Below are 19220 nucleotides of genomic sequence, written 5' to 3'. Positions count from 1 at the left end.
AGGATGATGATGCTCGGTTCAAAGATCGTTTGGCTAGTGTTATGGATACTTTTATGCAGCTCACACAGAGTGAGAGATTTGCTGAATTTTTGAGATCTCGCTCAGAGCCCCGCACAGAGCCCCAGAAAAAGAAGAAGAAGGTTCGTTCAAAGAATCTTTCTCATGGTCATAGTGGTACCACTCCACAGGATCCATCTCCTGCACAGTTTCCGAATATGCAGCACGCTTTTGGTGCAAACCCACAGAGTTCCTTCTATGGACAGCCACCTATTCCTCAGCAGAACATGCATCCAGGGTACTTTGGTGGTGGCTCGGTGTTTCAATCCATGACTGGGGGTTATCCTCAGGGAGGCATGGGTATGTATGGGCCTTTTGGAGCCAATTTTCAGCCTGGCATGCAAGGGAATATGTATGGTGGTATGCAGTCCGGTATGCAAGGAAATGTGTTTGGAAGCATGCAACCTGGGATGCAAGGCAATATGTTTGGTGGCATGCAGCCAGGTATGCAGCATGGAATGTATGGAAACATGGCTGGGATGTATGGTATGCCTGGTGTTGGAATGGGAAATGTTGACCCAATGATGGGTATGAATGTTGGGGGCAGCAATCTTACGAAACCACTTCCATATGATAATCTAACGCCTATGGGCAAGGCGAAGGATTACAAGGAAGGGGGAGCTGCAGTGAAGTTTGACACTTTCAGTGGGGCCAAGGATAAATTGAAGGCACTTACCTTTTTACAGCAGTTTGATGCTGCTTTTTCTGGTGGGAATTACACAGAGTCCTCGAAGGTGAGGAAAGCTGCCACTTTTCTCAAGGGCAATGCTTTGCAGTGGTGGTCTACTCTTCTTTTGCAGGGCATAGCACCCACCACATGGGTCCAATTCAAACAGGTTTTCTCTTCCGTATGGCTCACATCTACATTTGAGGTGGATGTTATGACCGCATGGCACAAGTTGGATGCTTCAAAATGTGATAGTTTGGAGGATTATAACAAGAAGTTTTGGGAAGCTCTACTCCCAGTGACTTCTTATCGTGCCGTGCCATTATCTGAGCAGGTAGAGAAGTATTGTTGTGGGCTGCCCAAGGAGGTACGAGATTATTGTATAAAGACAAGAGTAACGAACATGTCACAGATGATTGAAAATGCTATGACAGCTAATGCGTTACTCACAGGTGGTTCATCTGGGTTTAAAGGCAGTAAGAAATTGAGCAAGAAAGCTGAAAAATTTGGGCATGCTTCTCGTGATGCTAAAGGGTCTACAGAGACAAAGTATAAGAAGTTGCCAATGCCCAAAAGGACTTCTGAGGAAAGACAGGCTTTGAGAGATGCTAAAAAGTGTTTTTACTGTACTGAAGAGGGACATATGTCATTCAATTGTCCCAAAAGAACGTCCAAAAAGGACCCTGACAACAAAGGAGAGCCCAAGCCAAAGAAACCAAAGCCTTCTGCAGGCTTAGTTCCTGATCTTGTGGGGCAGCAGCTAAGTGGTGAAGCTACAGAGTTGTGCAGAGCATGGGGCAAAGTGAGAGATCAGAATGCTTTGATCTTCTTTGACACAGGTGCTAGAGCCAACTTCATTTCACCAGATTTGGCTAGCCGATTCGGGATTCGCGCAGAGGAGATGGGGCCGTTACATGAGGCAAATATGGCTTGTCCAGGGTATGCAGAACCCGTTACTCCTATCATTGGGAAGCTTCGGCTTCATTTGCAAGGTTATGTGGACAGCGAAGAGTTCTTCATCATGCCTTTGGATGGCTGTGATGTTTTGTTGGGGATGCCATGGTGCCACAGGGTACATGCGGTGGTGGATACTTACAATAGGAAAATTACTCTGACTCATAGAGGGAAAGAGCATGTATTGGATGTAAAACTCAAAGGGGAATCTGTTCCTATTGTATCCGCTTCGGCGATTTCATCAGTAATGAAAAAGCATCTTTCCGCGTACTTGATTTATGTAAAGGATGCACAGGATGATGAGTCTAAGTCTAATTTGTCAATGTTAGATAAGGACAGGGCTGATTTCTTAAGTGGGTTTCAAGACTGTTTTTCCGAGTCATTGCCAGGAGAATTACCTCCTGAGAGGCCAGAAGATCATGCCATAGATCTGATTCCTGGTAGTGCTCCACCGAATAGACCGCCGTATCGTGTTAGTGCAGCCCAACAGGAAGAGATTATGAGTCAGGTGCAGGAGCTATTGAATAAAGGGTTGATTCAGCCTAGCTCATCACCCTTTTGCTCACCTGTGCTCTTAGTGCAGAAGAAGGATGGTTCTTGGCGCATGTGTATAGATTACAGGGCGCTGAACAAGAATACCATCAAGAATCGATTCCCCATACCGAGGATCGATGACATCTTGGACCGCTTACAGGGCTCCACAGTTTTTAGTCGTATTGACTTGAAAAGCGGGTATCATCAGATACGCATTAGACCCGAGGATGTGCATAAGACAGCATTCCGAACCAAGTTTGGGTTGTATGAGTTCTTGGTTATGCCCTTTGGTTTGACAAATGCGCCTGCCACATTTAACAGAATGATGGACAGGATTTTCAGGCCTCATAGAGAGTTTGTGGGCACATTCTTTGATGATATGATTGTGCATTCACGAACTGAGGAAGAGCATAGAAGGCATTTGGCCATTGTGTTTACAGAACTCAGAAACCATAGATTGGTGGTTAATGGCAAGAAGAGTGAGTTCTTTTTGCAGGAGATACATTTCTTGGGGCATATTGTGTCTGGTCATGGAGTCCGTATGGATCCAGCAAAGGTAGAAGCAATACTTAATTGGCCAGCTTTGAGGACCGTGCATGATGTACGCAGCTTTTTAGGATTGTGTTCCTATTACAGGCGTTACATACGGCACTTTGCTGAAATTGCTTCGCCTCTTCATAGCAACTCCGTTTAGATGGGCTGATCGGGAAATTACAGCATTCAAAAAGCTCAAAGAAAAGCTTACTTCGGACCCAGTATTGGTGTTACCAGACCTCCGAAAGGCTTTTGTTGTCCAATGTGATGCATGTGGAAGTAGCATTGGTGCAGTTCTCATGCAAGAGGGACATGTGATAGCCTATGAGAGTAGAGTTTTGCAAGATGCTGAGAAGCATTTACAGGTGTATGAGAAAGAGATGTTGGCTGTAATTCACGCTCTTTCTACATGGAAACACTACTTGCTTGGGGCTGATTTTACTGTACAGACAGATCATCAGACCTTGCGACATTTCCTCACGCAGACTAAGCTTTCAGAGAAGCATATGCGTTGGGCAAACTTTTTGTCAATGTTTCACTTCCAGATTGTGCATGTGGAAGGCAAAAAGAATGTAGTGGCAGATGCTTTGTCATGCAAGCCACAGGTCTCTGCAGTTTCACTTGCTTATCATCATGAGCTTGATGAAATGAAAGAGCAGTATGCCCATGATGAGGATTTTGAAAGGTTGTATGATCAGATGTCTGAGGGTCAGCGGCATGAGCACTATACTCTCAGAGATGGGTTTTTATTGATGCATGGCAGACTGTGTGTTACCAGGCCATTGCGACTCAAGGTTATGATTGAAAGTCATGCTCCACCGTATGCAGGTCATAGAGGTATTGACGCCACGGTCAAAGCAGTGGAGACTTTCTTTTATTGGCCAACCTTGAGAAGAGATATTGATGCCTTTGTGAGGCAATGCATCGTATGTCAGAAGGTAAAGTTTGACCGTCAGAAGACACCAGGGTTATTACAGCCTTTACCTATTCCGGATAGACCTTGGGAGAGCATTGCCATGGATTTTGTATTTGATCTTCCACGAACACAAACGGGAAATGATGGCATCTGGACTATCATATGTAGGTTCAGTAAGCAGGCTCATTTCATTCCCGTGAGGAAGACAATTAAAGTGGATCATATGGTGAAGTTGTTCATGGCGAACATCTTCAAGTATCATGGCTTGCCTACGTCTATCATTAGTGACCGTGATCCACGGATGACGAGTTTGTTTTGGAGAGGGTTGTTTGACAACATGGGTACAATTCTCAAGTTTTCATCGTCATTTCATCCACAAACAGATGGTCAGTCAGAAGAGGCTAACTCTACAGTGTTGGATCTTCTCAAGTGTTATGTGTCAGAGCACAAGCAACAATGGGAAAAGTATCTTCCTTTAGTGGAGTTTGCATATAACAACACTGTACATAGCTCGACAGGCAAGGCGCCTTTTGAGATTGTAGAAGGAGGGAAGAAGGTACCACCCATTTTGCATACAAAGGATAAGATCTTTGAAGCTGATCAGTATGTGGAGAGCTTGGATGAAGCTTATCGGAGAGTTAAGTTGGCCCTCCAGAAAACTCAGCAGAAGCAAAAGAAAGCCGCAGACCGTCACAGACGTGATTTACAGTTTGCATTGGGTGATTGGGTTCTTTTGCGTTTTGAAAAGGCTAGACTCAAGAAGATGAAGGGTAAAGAGCGCTTATTCCCTAAGTTGAGCATGCGATATTATGGGCCTTTTCAGGTTTTGGAAAAGATTGGTGAGGTAACCTATCGCTTGAAGTTACCAAATCACTGGAGGATTCACAATGCTTTTCACGTGAGTCTTCTTAGACCTTTCCGTGGGGATGTGCCTGAGGATGTATCAGATGAGGCTCAGCCGGAAGTTGAGGAACTTGATGAGGTTCTGATTCCAGAGCAAATACTGGCACATAAAGAAAGGAAGGTACGAGGTAAAGTTTCCCGTCGCTATCTTGTGAAGTTCAAGAACTATTCACCGATGGATGCGAAGTGGATGGAGGAAGGTGACTTAACAGATTCACCTCAGGTTTTGCAGCTTTATCTCGATGCCTTTGAGTTAGAGCCGACTCTTATTGTGGCTCATTCAGGTTCAGCAGAGCATGGGTCTGGAGCATTACCTGATGCTCAAGAGGGGGGTAGCACCTCCACTCCCTTGATACAGACAGGCTCAGATGACATCTAGAGGTCGCTTGGTGCAGATTTTATCTCATCCGAAGGTACTGAGGCTGACAGTACATCTGTTTATGGGACTTCTATGATATATGTGTACTAGTCACATGGAGATTTTTCTGGATATGTATGGTTCACAGTGGTATACAACTTGGACTATTACTATGCCATTGGTTTGCAGTGAATGTTGATACATGTGTATGGCTCAGAGAGATTAAGACGCTGATCTTGCCATATTGTATATTTCACTTTGGATATTTTGATGCATCACCAGAATGCAATCGAGGACGCTTGCCATCTTTCAAGAGGGGGGGTATGTCATGGCCCTGTGAAAATGGAGCAGGACAAGTGTGGGCATGGTGGTTGCAGAGTCAGAATATTTTATGATTCACATGGGGGGTGCCCGGACAGTGTTTAAGATGTGTGGACATCCCTAGGTGTGAAGGGGGGAACTAGAAACATTAAGTTTTAATGTTTATTGGAGTTTGCCCCTAGGCCTTAGTGGCCCTAGAAACTTATTAAAGTTGGGGCCCTAGGGATTAAATTGGGGAGGAGTTTTCTCTCTCTTCTCTCTCTCTCTTCCCTTTTTGGGGAATCGTGTAGTAAAAGGGGAGTTTCCTTCATGCGCTTGAGAACTAGCGTGGAAAAGCACAGGAAGAAGGAGGCGGCTGCTGAAGACCAGTCTGGTTGCTGTTTTTCTGAGTGGAACCAGCCGTGCAGCACTGTACGGCCAGAACTGTTCAAATACTCTATCTCTCTTTATTTTTCATTTTCTGGGGTTTTTTATCCAGACATTGTATCAGATCCACCATGATGTAACTTTTGGTCTCATAGGTCATTATGGCCTTTTGAAGACGTTTATATAACATTTCATTTCATTTCATTTCTTTCTTCTCTGTGGCTGGCTGCGCACAGACTGCTGCTGGGAACTCTGCGCACAGGCCAGTACAGGCTGTACCAGCAAGTACACAGGCCGTACAGCCCTGTACGACAGCCGTACAGTGTACGGACAGGGCTGACGCATGCTTTTCTGAATTCTGTAGCTGCAGCCGGCGCTTTTCAGGGTGCTGGACAGAACTGTGTATGCTGATTCAGGCAGGTACAGAAGTGGACAGCAGGCTGTTTATGCAAGTACAACGCTTGGCACGTATCCCGAGGCGGTACAGACGGGTACAGTGCTGATTTTCAGATCTGTATTTTCAAGGACAGCATAAGAGTGAGCATCAGGAGGAGGATACAGGCAAGTGCAAGCACACGTGTGAAGCAGGGTTGTGGATTCAAGTGCCTGCAGGCACAGATTGGTGCTGTTGCTTCCTCCAGTGTTGTTTCACGAGCTGAACTTGGTAAGCTCTGTTTCTGTTCATCTATCTCTCTTTCTACTGCTTGATGTCTGTTGCAGATATGTGTTATCTGGCTCCTTGTGAGAGGAGGGGTACGGCAGATTGACAAGGGATTAAGACAGAGATTGAACAGCATATGTATGTTTGAGCTGAGAAGATGTATCATGCTCTTGAGTTATGCCAGATGTATGCCCATGGTGGCTGGCCTGCTTAGTGATCTTGGCTGATCAGAGAGAGGCACAGTGTGTTGTTTGAAGACACAGATCTGTGTGCATAGATCCTCTGTGCTGAGAAGGATTTGTGGGCAGTCAGATTGGACTTACAGGTGTAAACTCTTGGCTGGTCTTTGTGTTGTACTCAGCCATACATATTATTTTAATTGAATAAAGAAATACCGCAAGGGGCGCCAAGCTTTGGGGCCAACAGGTGTCGCTGTGTTTTCAGATTTGGGCACTCTAGCTCCAATCTGTGTTGTGTTTCTCATCTAGACTACAAGTGGACGGGTGATTGCTCCTACCGCACTCTGGTTTTCTATCAGAGGCCGGTTTCACGTGGATTCGTGTTGCGATTGTGGAGTGAGTGTTTCATTGTTTCCACACCATGCTTATTGATCAGAGTTGGGATTGTATGGGAGAACATGGGAACTGTTGGGATTGGGAGAAAGGATTGCCAGAACTATGGAGAACCAGCTTTTTTGTCACCATGGTTTGTGCTCTTGAATGGCACCAGTTTGTGTGCATAGCACATGTTTTTGTGCGAGGCACTAGTTTCTTGTGCATTGTACTTATTTAAGTGTCTTAGCACCTGGTTGGTGATTTTCATTGGCATATGATTATCTCATTGATATTGGTGATTGAGACACAATTGGCTCTTGTGCTTGTGTCTAGCATATCTTCCACGGAATTCTCGCCTATTTATTTTGGGACATGATATTGCTATTATGAGACTTATTTAGTCTCGCCCATTTCTTTGGGACATGGATTCTTCAGTTATATTGGATTTTTGAGACTATCTTGTCTCGCCTACTCGATGGGACATGATTATATCTTGAAAATATGGCTTGACGCTTAAAGTTGCGGACAACTTTTAAGAAGCTGGGGAGGATGTCACCAGTCTGGACATTTCCGAGTATGAAAGGGGTTTGGTGGACTCCAGGATGTCTAAATATTTGGAAAGTACAAGCTTTGGGAATGGGGGATTATCCTAGAATACAAAGGATCACACTCCTAAAATTTAGGAGAGTTGCTATTTTTGGCCTGACTCCGATGGAAATTCTCTTCGCGTTATTACATCTGGAATTGAGGAGATACCAAGAGTTGGCAAAGTGCCTATGACAGAATGTCTACCAGGTGGGATATTTTTAGAGAGAGTTTATGGAAGGACCCATCTCTTAGATTGGGACATATGGCAAGAAAGTGAACCAAAGTGAGACAAGTGGCCTGACACTTATTAGAAAGTGGACCAAAGTGAGACAAGTGGCCTCACAGTTGTCACTTCAGCTATTGTGTGGCTCTCCACTTGTCATTGTAGCCTTCTTTTGCCATTTTAGCTCATGGGAGGCCCAAATCTATAAATTGGAGCTCTCTCTCTTCATTAATAGAGGCTCTCTTGTTGCACACTAGCCTCTACCACCGTTGAAGGTGGAACCCTAATGATGGCTACTCTCTTTCTCTCTCTCTTGAAGGCTGCCCATGAAGAATACCGGCTGTTGGGGATTGTTTTGGAGGCTTCCATCGCGGAAAAATACTGTAGGTAAGGGTATTTAATCATTTTTTATGATTTCTAGCCATGGTACTTGTTGTACCAGCCTTTGTACCTGTTGTACCAGCCATTGTATTGGCTGTACCAATCCTTGTACTTGTTGTACCACCCATTGTATCGGTTGTACCAGCTTTTGTACTTGCTATACCAGCCACTGTACCTGCTGTACTAGTCACAACTATTGTACAAGTTGTACCAGCCACTGTACCAACTGAACCAACCATTGTACCTATTGTACCACGGGAATGGAGAGTTGTACTTGCTGTACCAGCTCTATTGCATGAAGACCCGTGGTTTTTGGGGAAGAATCAGTACCCACACGGAGGTATATGGATTATGTTGTTGGCTCGGCATTTCTACAGCCTATGTTCCGGCTTGGTTGCCTCGTGTTGGGCTGTGTTATGGCATTTGTATATGGATAATCTGGCATCTCCCATGGGGAGAGTAAGGCCCTCAAAGCTTGTACATGATATTATTCTCCTTGGGTAATAAAATACTCCAAGGGGAGGGTCGGCCCATTCCGGCCTCTGTGCGGTGTCACATGTGCAAGCTCCACTTTCAGCATTTGTGGATGTTTTGTCTAGCTTTTATGTTTCATGCAAAGTGATGATGATGGATATATGTTAAGTCTGTGGCCATGTTTAAATGTTTTAATATGCATTGATGGTATCAACAAGTGTGTCAAAGGCCCTAGTCCCTCGGGCACCCGCCGCGAGTTACACCGCCTACCCATGTGCTCCGGGAATATTATTACTTGCAAATTTTGATTACAAATTGATGGCTGTTCACCCACCCATGTGCTCCGGGTAAGGAGCTTTGAGATGGCGATCTAGATAGACTTTGGATGGAGGATGTCTTGCTTACAAGAGTGCTTGAACACATTCAACTGGATGATGAACTAAGGCTGCCAAAGTAGTCTACATATAGTACCTAGGGTCGACATTGATGTAGGTCATTGAAAAACATAGAAGAAAGTATAATTATTACAAAGGATACAAAGAATTCTTTCTTTCATTTTGTGTTGAGTCATGACATGTACAACCAAGCCAAAACGACCGACTAGCAGTCTGTTGATCAGCCAACAGCTTGCATATGATGACTATGAGCAAAGGTGGCCAGCAGCTCCTTGTAGCAATGGCGACCAGGAATACCTAGTTGTAGAGGCAACTAGCAACCAGCAGCCAGCCCATAACCAAGGTGATTCAGCAGCATCTGGTAGTATAAGTGACCAACAGCCAACATCTCTTGTAGCAAAGAGGATTCAACAGCATAGGTGACCAGCAGCTACTAACTCCTGTAGTAGAGATGATTAAGCAGACCAGCAGCAACCTGAAGCAAGGGAGACCAGTGTATGGAGAGCTGGCCAACAGCAACCTGTAGCAAGGGGCGACCTGTGTATGGAAAGCTGGCCAACCGCGACCTCTAGCAAGGGGTGGACCTGTGTATGGAGAGCCGGCAGCCAAAAGAAAAAAGATGGATCTTTTTTTTTTCCCAATCGCCTCCCCTCCTTTGAATCTCCTTTCATGAATGCGCCTGCCGCCTGCATGCTCTTGTTGAGTTTTTCCACCAACCCCAACAATACGTGGAGGGTCACCATTTATGAGTGAGTTGCCCTCTCCACTTGCGTTGGTTGTTTGTGTGCCCAAGGGGGGTGCCCCTTGGGCGCACTCCATAAATGTCGACTCGCTTTCTACAAGTGTGAACCTGCAAAGGTTATAACGTTATAAAGAAATTTTAATAAAAGTAACCAATGGTTTTGAGCAAACTTACCACCTGTTCATAGGCCACAAAACACGTCAGAATACAAGGCACTCACACGATTCATGGGTAGGTGTCCTAGGCCTTTGAATTGGACATTCATAGCTGGCAAAGATAGATCACGTGAAAACAATGTCATGCATGCGAACATGTGTGCATGTGCACTTGATTTATGCACAAATCTTCCGGTCATGGAACATGTACATCATTGACATTTCTGGGCACAAATCCAGCACATCCGAAAGTGCGGAACTGGGACCCAAAACACTTGAATCCACACACTGGCCAGATTTGGGCGCGAGAAACTAGCCACATTTGGGCACGAGAGATTAGGGAAAACCATATAAATGGCCAAATGGTGACACGCAGCACCTTAGCAGCAACCTTTAAAAGAAGCCCTAAAAAACCTGCATTGATACCATGTTGAATTTTGTGGTAGAGCTGTAGCTATGGAGGGTCGAAGAGATACATGGCTATGGAGTGTAAACAACAAATAGTGAAGAGGAGAAAGAGAGAGAGAAATGAAATGAAATGAAATGTTATATTAACGTCTTCAAAAGGCCATAATGACCTATGAGACCAAAAAGTTACATCATGGTGGATCTGATACAATGTCTAGATTAAAAACCAGAAAATGAAAAATAAAAATAAAGATGATACTACTGGCACCTAGAAAATGAAACTGGAACTGGAAGGCAAACAGAAACCCTTATAGGGTGTGAATATAGTGAGGGGGGGCTACGCTATGGAGGTGAGTGGAGTATAGTGAGGGGATACAAAATCATGTGGGACGGGGGGATACACTATGGAGGTGCCTCCATCTCATAATATGTGCTCATCGGACGTTGGTGGATCTCCTCAATATCCTCTGTGGTCAGCACCCTGACTGGGTGTCCTGCATGTCTCGCAAGAATAATCCGAATCCGCCGCTGCAGCCTCCGTCTATGTTGGGATGCCCTCCTCCGTAGTCGTGGGCCTGGACCACCCAAGCTCAATCGCACGATCAATCAGTGTACCGCTGGTGTGGGCGGTATCCATGTCCTGCTGCTGCTGTGGTCCATCTGGCGCAGTGACGGCTGGACTAAAGAAGTCTGTAATGTGCCTCTGAGTCTGGCTCTCTGTGCGCCTAAGCAGGTCGTCTCTATATCTCTAAGAGAGAGAGAGAGAGAGAGAGAGAGAGAGAGTTATATTAAACGTCTTTAAAAGACCCAGTGGGTCTATGAGACCAAAAAGTGATACCATAGTGTCCATGTAATCTCATCATGGTACAAAAGAAAACAAAGACGAGAGCTATGAGCGTGGAATGTCAAATGCGAGCCATGATGGACCATCATCATTGTACAACCTATGGAGCTAACTCCTTGGTAGGGGGAGGGGGCCGTCAAGGATATCGAGCATGTGGTTAGCCTGTAGAAGGCTTTGCAGATCCGCCGGGTGTGGGAAGGTGGCTTTGTGCCTCTCCAAGATCTCCTCAAGATGGGGATGATGTTTGTGTTGCTGGCGAGGTGTAGGGAGTTTGGGGCATCGGGCTCGTTGTAGTGTCGTGGCCCGGTCTAGAGTCACGCCAGAGTGGGGTCTGGCAGGGGTCAGGCACTCAAGAATGTGTGTGTGTGTGTGTGTGTGTGTGAGAGAGAGAGAGAGAGAGAGAGAGAGAGAGAGAGAGAGGTACACAACTCAATGATGTGAGAGTTTGCTTGATTTCTTCAATGGAGTATACATGTACGTTTTGTAACTATTTGGCCCTCCTAGCTCTATTTCACATGATGAAAGCCATGCTCGGACATCGGACAGGTGGAAGAAGACATGGGGACAGGGTCCATAAGGTTTGATTAACAAAAAAGCACCATTCTTGGTCAAAAAGCAAGAAAAAGCAAAAAGTCAAATAGGGTTGACCGTGAGTCAAGGGCACCATTGGAAAGAGGAGACTAAGCCATGAAAGAGTGTGCACAAGTGGAAGCAAATAAACATGAGAGAGAGAAAGATTGCAAGCAAGAACAAGACCTTTATTAGCTTGACGTTACAGAGTACAAGAGCCAGCAAATAGGGCACTATTGGATAATGAATAAAAGAGAGCAACTCTTATATACTTGTGTATGAACCAGGTCGGCTGTAGAAACAGGCCGACAGGACCTCCACAACAGCATATTGAAGATGCATTATCCTCTGCATCTTGAAGTGTGCAAAAAAAAAGGTCGGAAGAAAACTGATGACGAAGGCGCGACTATGGACACCTCAGCATGGCCAGTACTGAGTACACCTCGGAAAATGCACATGTCAGCTTGTTTTCTCCAGAAAACATAATGCCACTGTAAAGAGCAAAAGAAAATCTGCCTGGCTCCAAACTCCAGGTAGAACTGGGAACACATCACATCTAATAACCTCGAACAAATGAACATGGAACACATCTTGTCCATAGTCTCTGCTAACCAATGGTTATGGAACTCATCCGAACCGTGAAGGAAACTTGGTTGATCATGGAACTCATTCGGACCATCAAGTGAACTTGTCTGTCTTTATACTTGGAACTCCGACACACGGGTTCCATGCTCCAGATTTAATATAAGAGAGCTTTTGAAAGCCCCCTCTCCCGCCCACAAGCCGTTTCTGGAAGACAGCACGCGGGGGGATGCCCTTAGGATCAGAGCAGGCACCAGTCATGTTCTCTCCAGTGTGTAAGGCCTTGGGAGAGCTGGGGTTATCACTAGACGAGTCTGTGTCAGTGTCCTGTGACTTGTCTTTGCCCTTCTTTGAAGACTTGCCCTTGTCCTTGGCTTTGCCTTTGTCCTTTGATAGACAATTCTTTGACAGGTGGCCTTTCTTCCCACACTTGTAACATCGACTCGGAACTTTCTTCTGCACCGTCGCGATTGCCTGAGCAGGTCCAATAGACGATGAAACTTTCAACTTCCCCTGTGAAACTAGGATGGATTCCTCTTCCAAGAGGAGAGTACACAGATCATCAAACTTGAGGGAACGTGTTGTGATCTGAACCCGCAAAGCTCGGGAAACCATGTCATAATCTGCAAGAAGCCTAATGTGGAGGAGAGCAGCTAACTGAGAAGATGTCAGGACAGTATCCATTGCCACTAATTGGTCATGGATTACCTTAACCTTCATCACAAACGACTGCATGGAAGTCCGTGTTGTAAACTCTAGAGAAAAGAGCTGACCCAAAAGGTTGATTGACCGCATTGTAGAGTCTCGTGCATATAGATCTGTCAGCTTTCTCCAAACAGAAGCAGCACAATCCAATGTTTGCATGGCGGGGGAGACCTCTGGTGAGATGGCTCATACAAGTGCAGAGTGAGCTTTTGAGTCTTGATTCTCCCAAGCTGAAAGTTCTGCGAGAAAGGCATCCTCCTGGTCCTGAGTCCACTTCCTAGAGCTGGTAGGGCGTTCGGGCTTTCGTTCGTGGCCTTGAACAATCTCCCAAAGTCCCTTGTGTGTGAACCAGACCTTCATCTGTAGCTTCCAGTGATCATAGTTTGAACCACTGAGCTTGTCCTCCTTGTTCGTGTAGGGGGGACCCATATCTGCCTCAAAGAAGCTATGTCTCAAACAACCTTTGTAGCCAAGCAATCCACGTGCTCTCTCAAGCACCTTTCTACAGGATCCAACTAGGGACTAGTAGCCCCCTCTGAAGATGCAGGCTGGATAGCAGCAAAAGAAACTCAAAACACACCACCGGGAACCTCCTACCGGAAGGGGGAGGAGATCTTGGAGGGAGAAGAGCTGATGTGCCACTTGTCTGGCAAAAATATCCTACAAGAACCTTCCAAAAAATCGATTCCCTTACTGAATTTGCAGCTAGAACTCCTCCACTTGCCTCTGTAGAAGAAAATGTAGCCTGGGGGCTGGCCGACATCAGTAGGAGGGCATGTAGATCAAAAAACGCTTCTAAGGAAGAAAACGCAGCCACTGTTGAAGTATCTACAGCCTGGAGAATCTAGGGAAGCAAAAAACGCAAGGCATGGTTGAAGAAGGAGAGAAGCAGAGAGCAGACTTGTGCAACAACCTGAGCCTAAGCGTGTCATGTGCATCAGCAATGCCATGGACCTTCTCAAGGCTAGATCCAGAAGAGGGCAGACAGATAAAAGACTAGGAACCAGATAGAGTCAGACTGTGGAGCACAAGATGCAGTAGTGGACAGGTTGGACTTGGAGAAGCACCAGGGAGCAGTCGGCTGAGGACAGAAGCTGTCGGCTGAACCAGGAAGAAGGCGCATGAAGTCGGCTGATTTAATAAGCATTTAATGCTTTTAGAACTGGCCGACCAGCAGTCGGCCAGTTTCCAGCAGTTCCCACATTGTCCAAGACACATATAAAAGGGGCTCAAGTGCTCATGAATTATTCATTCACTCCTACTAGGGGTGTGGGTCACCAGGAGGTCCCATAGGGGACAGATTTAGGAGTTAACAACCTTTTATGAAGGCAGCCCATGGCTGTACAGATTTGTACCTTTTTTTGTACATAGTATATACTGAAATTCCAGCACTTCTCACTCTCTCTCTCTACTCTCTCTCTACCTGCGTTTTTGCATCATGGTGCGTTTTTTGCATCAGAAGGTCTTCAAGAGTGTTTAGGGCTGAAAGAAGACTACCCAGAGATTCCGCGCGTTACATTGGTATCAGAGCATCAGGCTCAGCAAAGCTAAGCACTGATTCAGTCCCAGATGATGGTGTACAAGTCCAAGGTACAGGAAAGTACACGGATTCGAAGCCCAAATGATGGTGTACAGGTCCAAGGTACAGGAAAGTACACGGGAACACAGATCGGGAAGAACTCCCAGGAGGTTTGTTGGTGGTGTTCCACAGTGCCAGATGGGGATGGCAGTTCCGTGAGCCAGATGGGTTCTAAGGGAACGGTCCCAAGGGAGGTTGATCCTCCAAGGGTGATGTGAGAGTGCCAGACTCAGTTCCAGGAACGAAGACCAAGACGGTGTTCAGAGTCAGGGCAGGAATGGATTGTGGACTAGAGGAAGACCAGATGCACAGATCTTCATCAGAGACAGAGTGGTTTGGAGAACAGAACGGATTTTCAGAGAAAAAGGTTTGCCAGGGATGGATGATGACAGAGGGACTTCGGGACAGGATTGGGATGATGACAGTCATCCAAGAGCAGGTTGGATTCCCGTCATCAAGTTTAGCAGAGGGGGATGTCATGTGCATCAGCAATGCCATGGACCTTCTCAAGGCTAGATCCAGAAGAGGCAGACAGATAAAAGACTAGGAACCAGATAGAGTCAGGCTGTGGAGCACAAGATGCAGTAGTGGACAGGTTGGACTTGGAGAAGCACCAGGGAGCAGTCGGCTGAGGACAGAAGCTGTCGGCTGAACCAGGAAGAAGGCGCATGAAGTCGGCTGATTTAATAAGCATTTAATGCTTTTAGAACTGGCCGACCAGCAGTCGGCCAGTTTCCAGCAGTTCCCACATTGTCCAAGACACATATAAAAGGGGCTCAAGTGCTCATGAATTATTCATTCACTCCTACTAGGGGTGTGGGTCACCAGGAGGTCCCATAGGGGACAGATTTAGGAGTTAACAACCTTTTATGAAGGCAGCCCATGGCTGTACAGATTTGTACCTTTTTTTGTACATAGTATATACTGAAATTCCAGCACTTCTCACTCTCTCTCTCTACTCTCTCTCTACCTGCGTTTTTGCATCATGGTGCGTTTTTTTGCATCAGAAGGTCTTCAAGAGTGTTTAGGGCTGAAAGAAGACTACCCAGAGATTCCGCGCGTTACAAAGCGTATGATACCATGAAAGAGTGTGCACAAGCGGAAGCAAATAAACATGAGAGAGAGAAAGATTGCAAGCAAGAACATGACCTTTATTAGCTTGAGGTTACAGAGTACAAGAGCTAGCAAATAGGGCACTATTGGATGATACAATGAATAAAAGAGAGCAACTCTTGTATACTTTTGTATGAACCAGGTCGGTTGTAGAAACAGGCCGATAGGACCTCCACGACAGCCTATTGAAGATGCATTATTTTAACAAGCTTGACCAAAAAGCTAAAAGGCGCTTGCTCAAAAAGCAGCTCTAAGGCCAAAAAGCAAGGCCTTAAAGCTAGAAAAGTAAAGCACCAAAAGTTAAGTAATATTTTATTAATAAAAGTAAAAAGAGAAAAAGCAAAGGCAAAAAGAGAAGCAAAGCTTTCTCGGAAAAAAAAAAAAAGAGAAGCAAAGCATAAAAAGGCAAAACAAAAGCATGAAGGCTTTTTGGCAAAAAGCAGGGTCCCTTACAAGTATAAAAAGGATTGGACTTCTCTTGTAGTACCATGAACAAGATCATTGAAGATTGAAGGAGATTGTGGAGTGTGTGTGGGCATCATTATGATCATGGAGAGCTTCTTCTTCGCCATCAACACCTTCTCCAACTTGCTTTTTAGATGTACGGTTAGCCCTAGACTTGTATGGGCATATGCATGGGCGATGCAAACGCATGTATGGACAAAAATTTCAAAAACCTTAAAATTGCTCCAAAAACCCCAAAATTGCTTTTTGGATGTTTTTATCCCAAAAACCATTAAAACAGATTTTATATCAGTTTTCTTGCGAGAAAGAGCTTTCCTATGGTTTTCATCATCGACAAAGCTATAGGAATTTTGGAGATTATTCATGGGATGAGCGAGTGGATTTAGAGCTTGGTATGGAACTTGGGCATAGAGCTTGGACATGGAACATGAAGCTTGGACATGGAAGCTTGAACTTGAGCATAGACATGAAGAACTTGGACATAGAGCTTGGGCATAACACAGAGCTTAGACATGGTGCTTGGATTTTGGACTTGGACTTGGACTTGGACTTGGACTTGGACTTGGATTTGGATTCATTCGACTTGGGATCCATTGGATTTGGATATTGGATCTGGTACTAGCCCGGTGAGAGATACTTGTGGGTCATCCTCGTGGTGTGCTCGACATCAGAGATCTTGTGCGTCGACATCGACTTGGATATCCTACATCTGGCATATTTGTTTGTTTTGTATTCATTAATTGTACTGATCCTGGCCAGCGTGCCCGTGGATTGTTCCTGAATAAATTCTTGAAAGGGGGCGGGGCCTGTTTCCCGCTCAATGTGGTGTACCGTGCAAGACCCCCATTCCCTTTTCTCTCTCCCCTCTCTCTCTATATTTTTCTCTTGGACACGTGGTTGAGTCTATCACTGCACGCCCCGCTGGGCTTACACGTTTATAGGTTACAAAGGTTGAGCTTTTGACATCATTGTTTATGTCACAATACCCAAATATCTAGATATTATTGATACCCCTCTAAGAGGTGGTTCGCACACAAACACACTACCTCACTCATAAGAGTGGGTTTACACACAGGCAAGACCTTGATTCCCAATACAGTCGTCACCCACAGTAACAACATGAGGGTGGAGCATTAAGCAAATGCTTTTCAAGAGAAGCACATAACAATTGGTATGATGGGATTGGTCTGTCTGCTTATACTAAACCGCATCAAGACGATCGACTGCTTGGTCACTACACTATTATGTTTAAGAGGTCAAATGAAAAATATGGAAACCTTGGTAAGAGCTGTTGACTACAGTTTAGAGAGTGTCACAATTATGGTGATAATATACTACTAGAGGTCCAATTGCTCTGTTGGGATTCGAAGCTTCAAGTGTGAACCGCCTCCAGCTTGTGTATTTATATGGGTGAACCACACTTTATGTAATCCGGTGTGTGTGAACAGCCTCATATTATGACATCGTCCTTGACGATGGAAGCAGTCATGTCATTCATGATGTCTGCATGATGTCATCCATGATGACATCAGCTTATGATGTCAGCACTTGATGCCATCCATAATGTCACCTTGATGATGTCACTCATGACATCATCCTAGATACTAATGATTCAAGGTTCATTGTACTTGCATCTTTCAATCAATCAAGAGCATGTGAGTTTGTGCCAAATCTGTTGTGCAATCTCCCTTTCAATCTCGCACTCTCTTTCTCTCTTACTTTGTCTCTCCATCCTAACCCTGATCCTGCCAACATACGTTGCATATGAGTGCACCTCAGAGTGGATGGTCTTATGACTAGAGAACAAAATCGTGAAACGGGCAAGTGGCAGATTTCCCAAGAAGGCAGCTACAAGATGAAACCATTGATACCATTTGAAGAAACTAGGAAGATTGACAAGCTTGACAAAGCTGATAAAACACAAGCAAAAGTCCAATCTACTGTATTACTTGCATCGATCCAATACCCGATCTCCACCCACCGTTATGGTTGTACATGACCAATTTGGAAGGAGGTGTTGCCCCTAACCTCTAGGAGAAAAGGTGAACATGGTTCCTTGACAATACTAGAGACACTTGCCCTTCTACTCTTGTACACATTGACCCATTGACTTGCTTACATCATTGCTTGCATATCCATATTCACATCACGGTTCACATGCTAAGATTAGTACTTGACTAATTAGGCATTATTCTTAACAGGTGGATCATTGTCCTTACGCCATTGTAGTGTTTGATTGATTGTTTTTGTGTTGTCTCTCTCAAGATAGGAGCACGGAATAGGGGTCCACATGCTGTCTTCCACATGCTACATATGTTTCATTTTGATCCTTCCATTTTGTCTCCAATCAATGAATGGTTACAATGATTGGCCATTAGGTTTTGGGATATATTATATTGTTTTGAAGCTTCATGAGTGAATCAAAATGAATAGCTCAAGCTTTCATCCCTATAATTTTGCTTATTATTTGGTTTCATGATGATTTCCAGGAATGCCAACCAATCCTAATTTATACGCAAATGACTTTATAGAAGCTTTGCAGGAGAAGCACGATGCTGCAGGTTATAAAGAAATGGTATACCGCATGACTGCTTCAAGTCATTTATTTATTTTATGTAGACGGTGTTCTAAGATTTTCATTTGTGCACATTATTAGATAATTACTGTTTCATTTAACATATTCAAAGTGTAAATGTTTCATTGACCTGCTTCATCACATAAATGTTCCCAGTAAGCAGTAAGAGTAGTGAGCTTGATTTAATGTTTAACTTAGGTTATGTAAAGTCTAGGTTCTGTGGTGAAAGATCGATGGCACGAGCCCTTGGCTTTTGTGTTTGTACCAGGTGATATATGTCGAGGCATGTGAAAGTGGAAGTATATTTGAGGGGCTCCTTCCTGAGAACTTGAATATCTACATAACCACTGCAGCCAATGCAGAAGAAAGTAGCTGGGGCACTTATTGTCCTGGGATGGATCCTTCTCCTCCTTCTGAATATTTTACTTGCCTTGGAGATCTCTATAGTGTAGCTTGGATGGAAGACAGGTAATTTGGTAATGAGGATTTGAACTTTTATTTTTGCTAGAAGCTGAATTCAACCTTATATATACATATATATAGTTTTCTTTTTTAAAACTTGCATTGCGTGATTAAAGTCAAGCATGATGCATAAG

At 44.7% G+C, this 19220-nt stretch overlaps 1 protein-coding gene across 1 annotated transcript in view; it reads left to right on the top strand.

Annotated features, from left to right (window-relative positions):
- The window catches only part of LOC147602679 (asparaginyl endopeptidase Rep2-like), a 63565-nt gene that overhangs the window by 9581 nt on the left and 34764 nt on the right, over positions 1-19220 (top strand). Inside the window, exons 4-5 of the mRNA XM_086797518.1 lie at positions 18539-18624; positions 18893-19092. Of these exons, the coding sequence (XP_086653644.1) occupies positions 18539-18624; positions 18893-19092 (286 nt within the window). The remainder of the gene's footprint in view (positions 1-18538; positions 18625-18892; positions 19093-19220) is intronic.

Source organism: Cibotium barometz, chromosome 66 (genome assembly GCF_041138505.1).
Source record: "Cibotium barometz isolate CiBa-2024 chromosome 66, ASM4113850v1, whole genome shotgun sequence".
Taxonomy (NCBI): domain Eukaryota; kingdom Viridiplantae; phylum Streptophyta; class Polypodiopsida; order Cyatheales; family Cibotiaceae; genus Cibotium; species Cibotium barometz.
The sequence above is the reverse complement of the archived record's forward strand: the minus strand, read 5'-3'. Positions and strand labels throughout refer to the sequence as shown.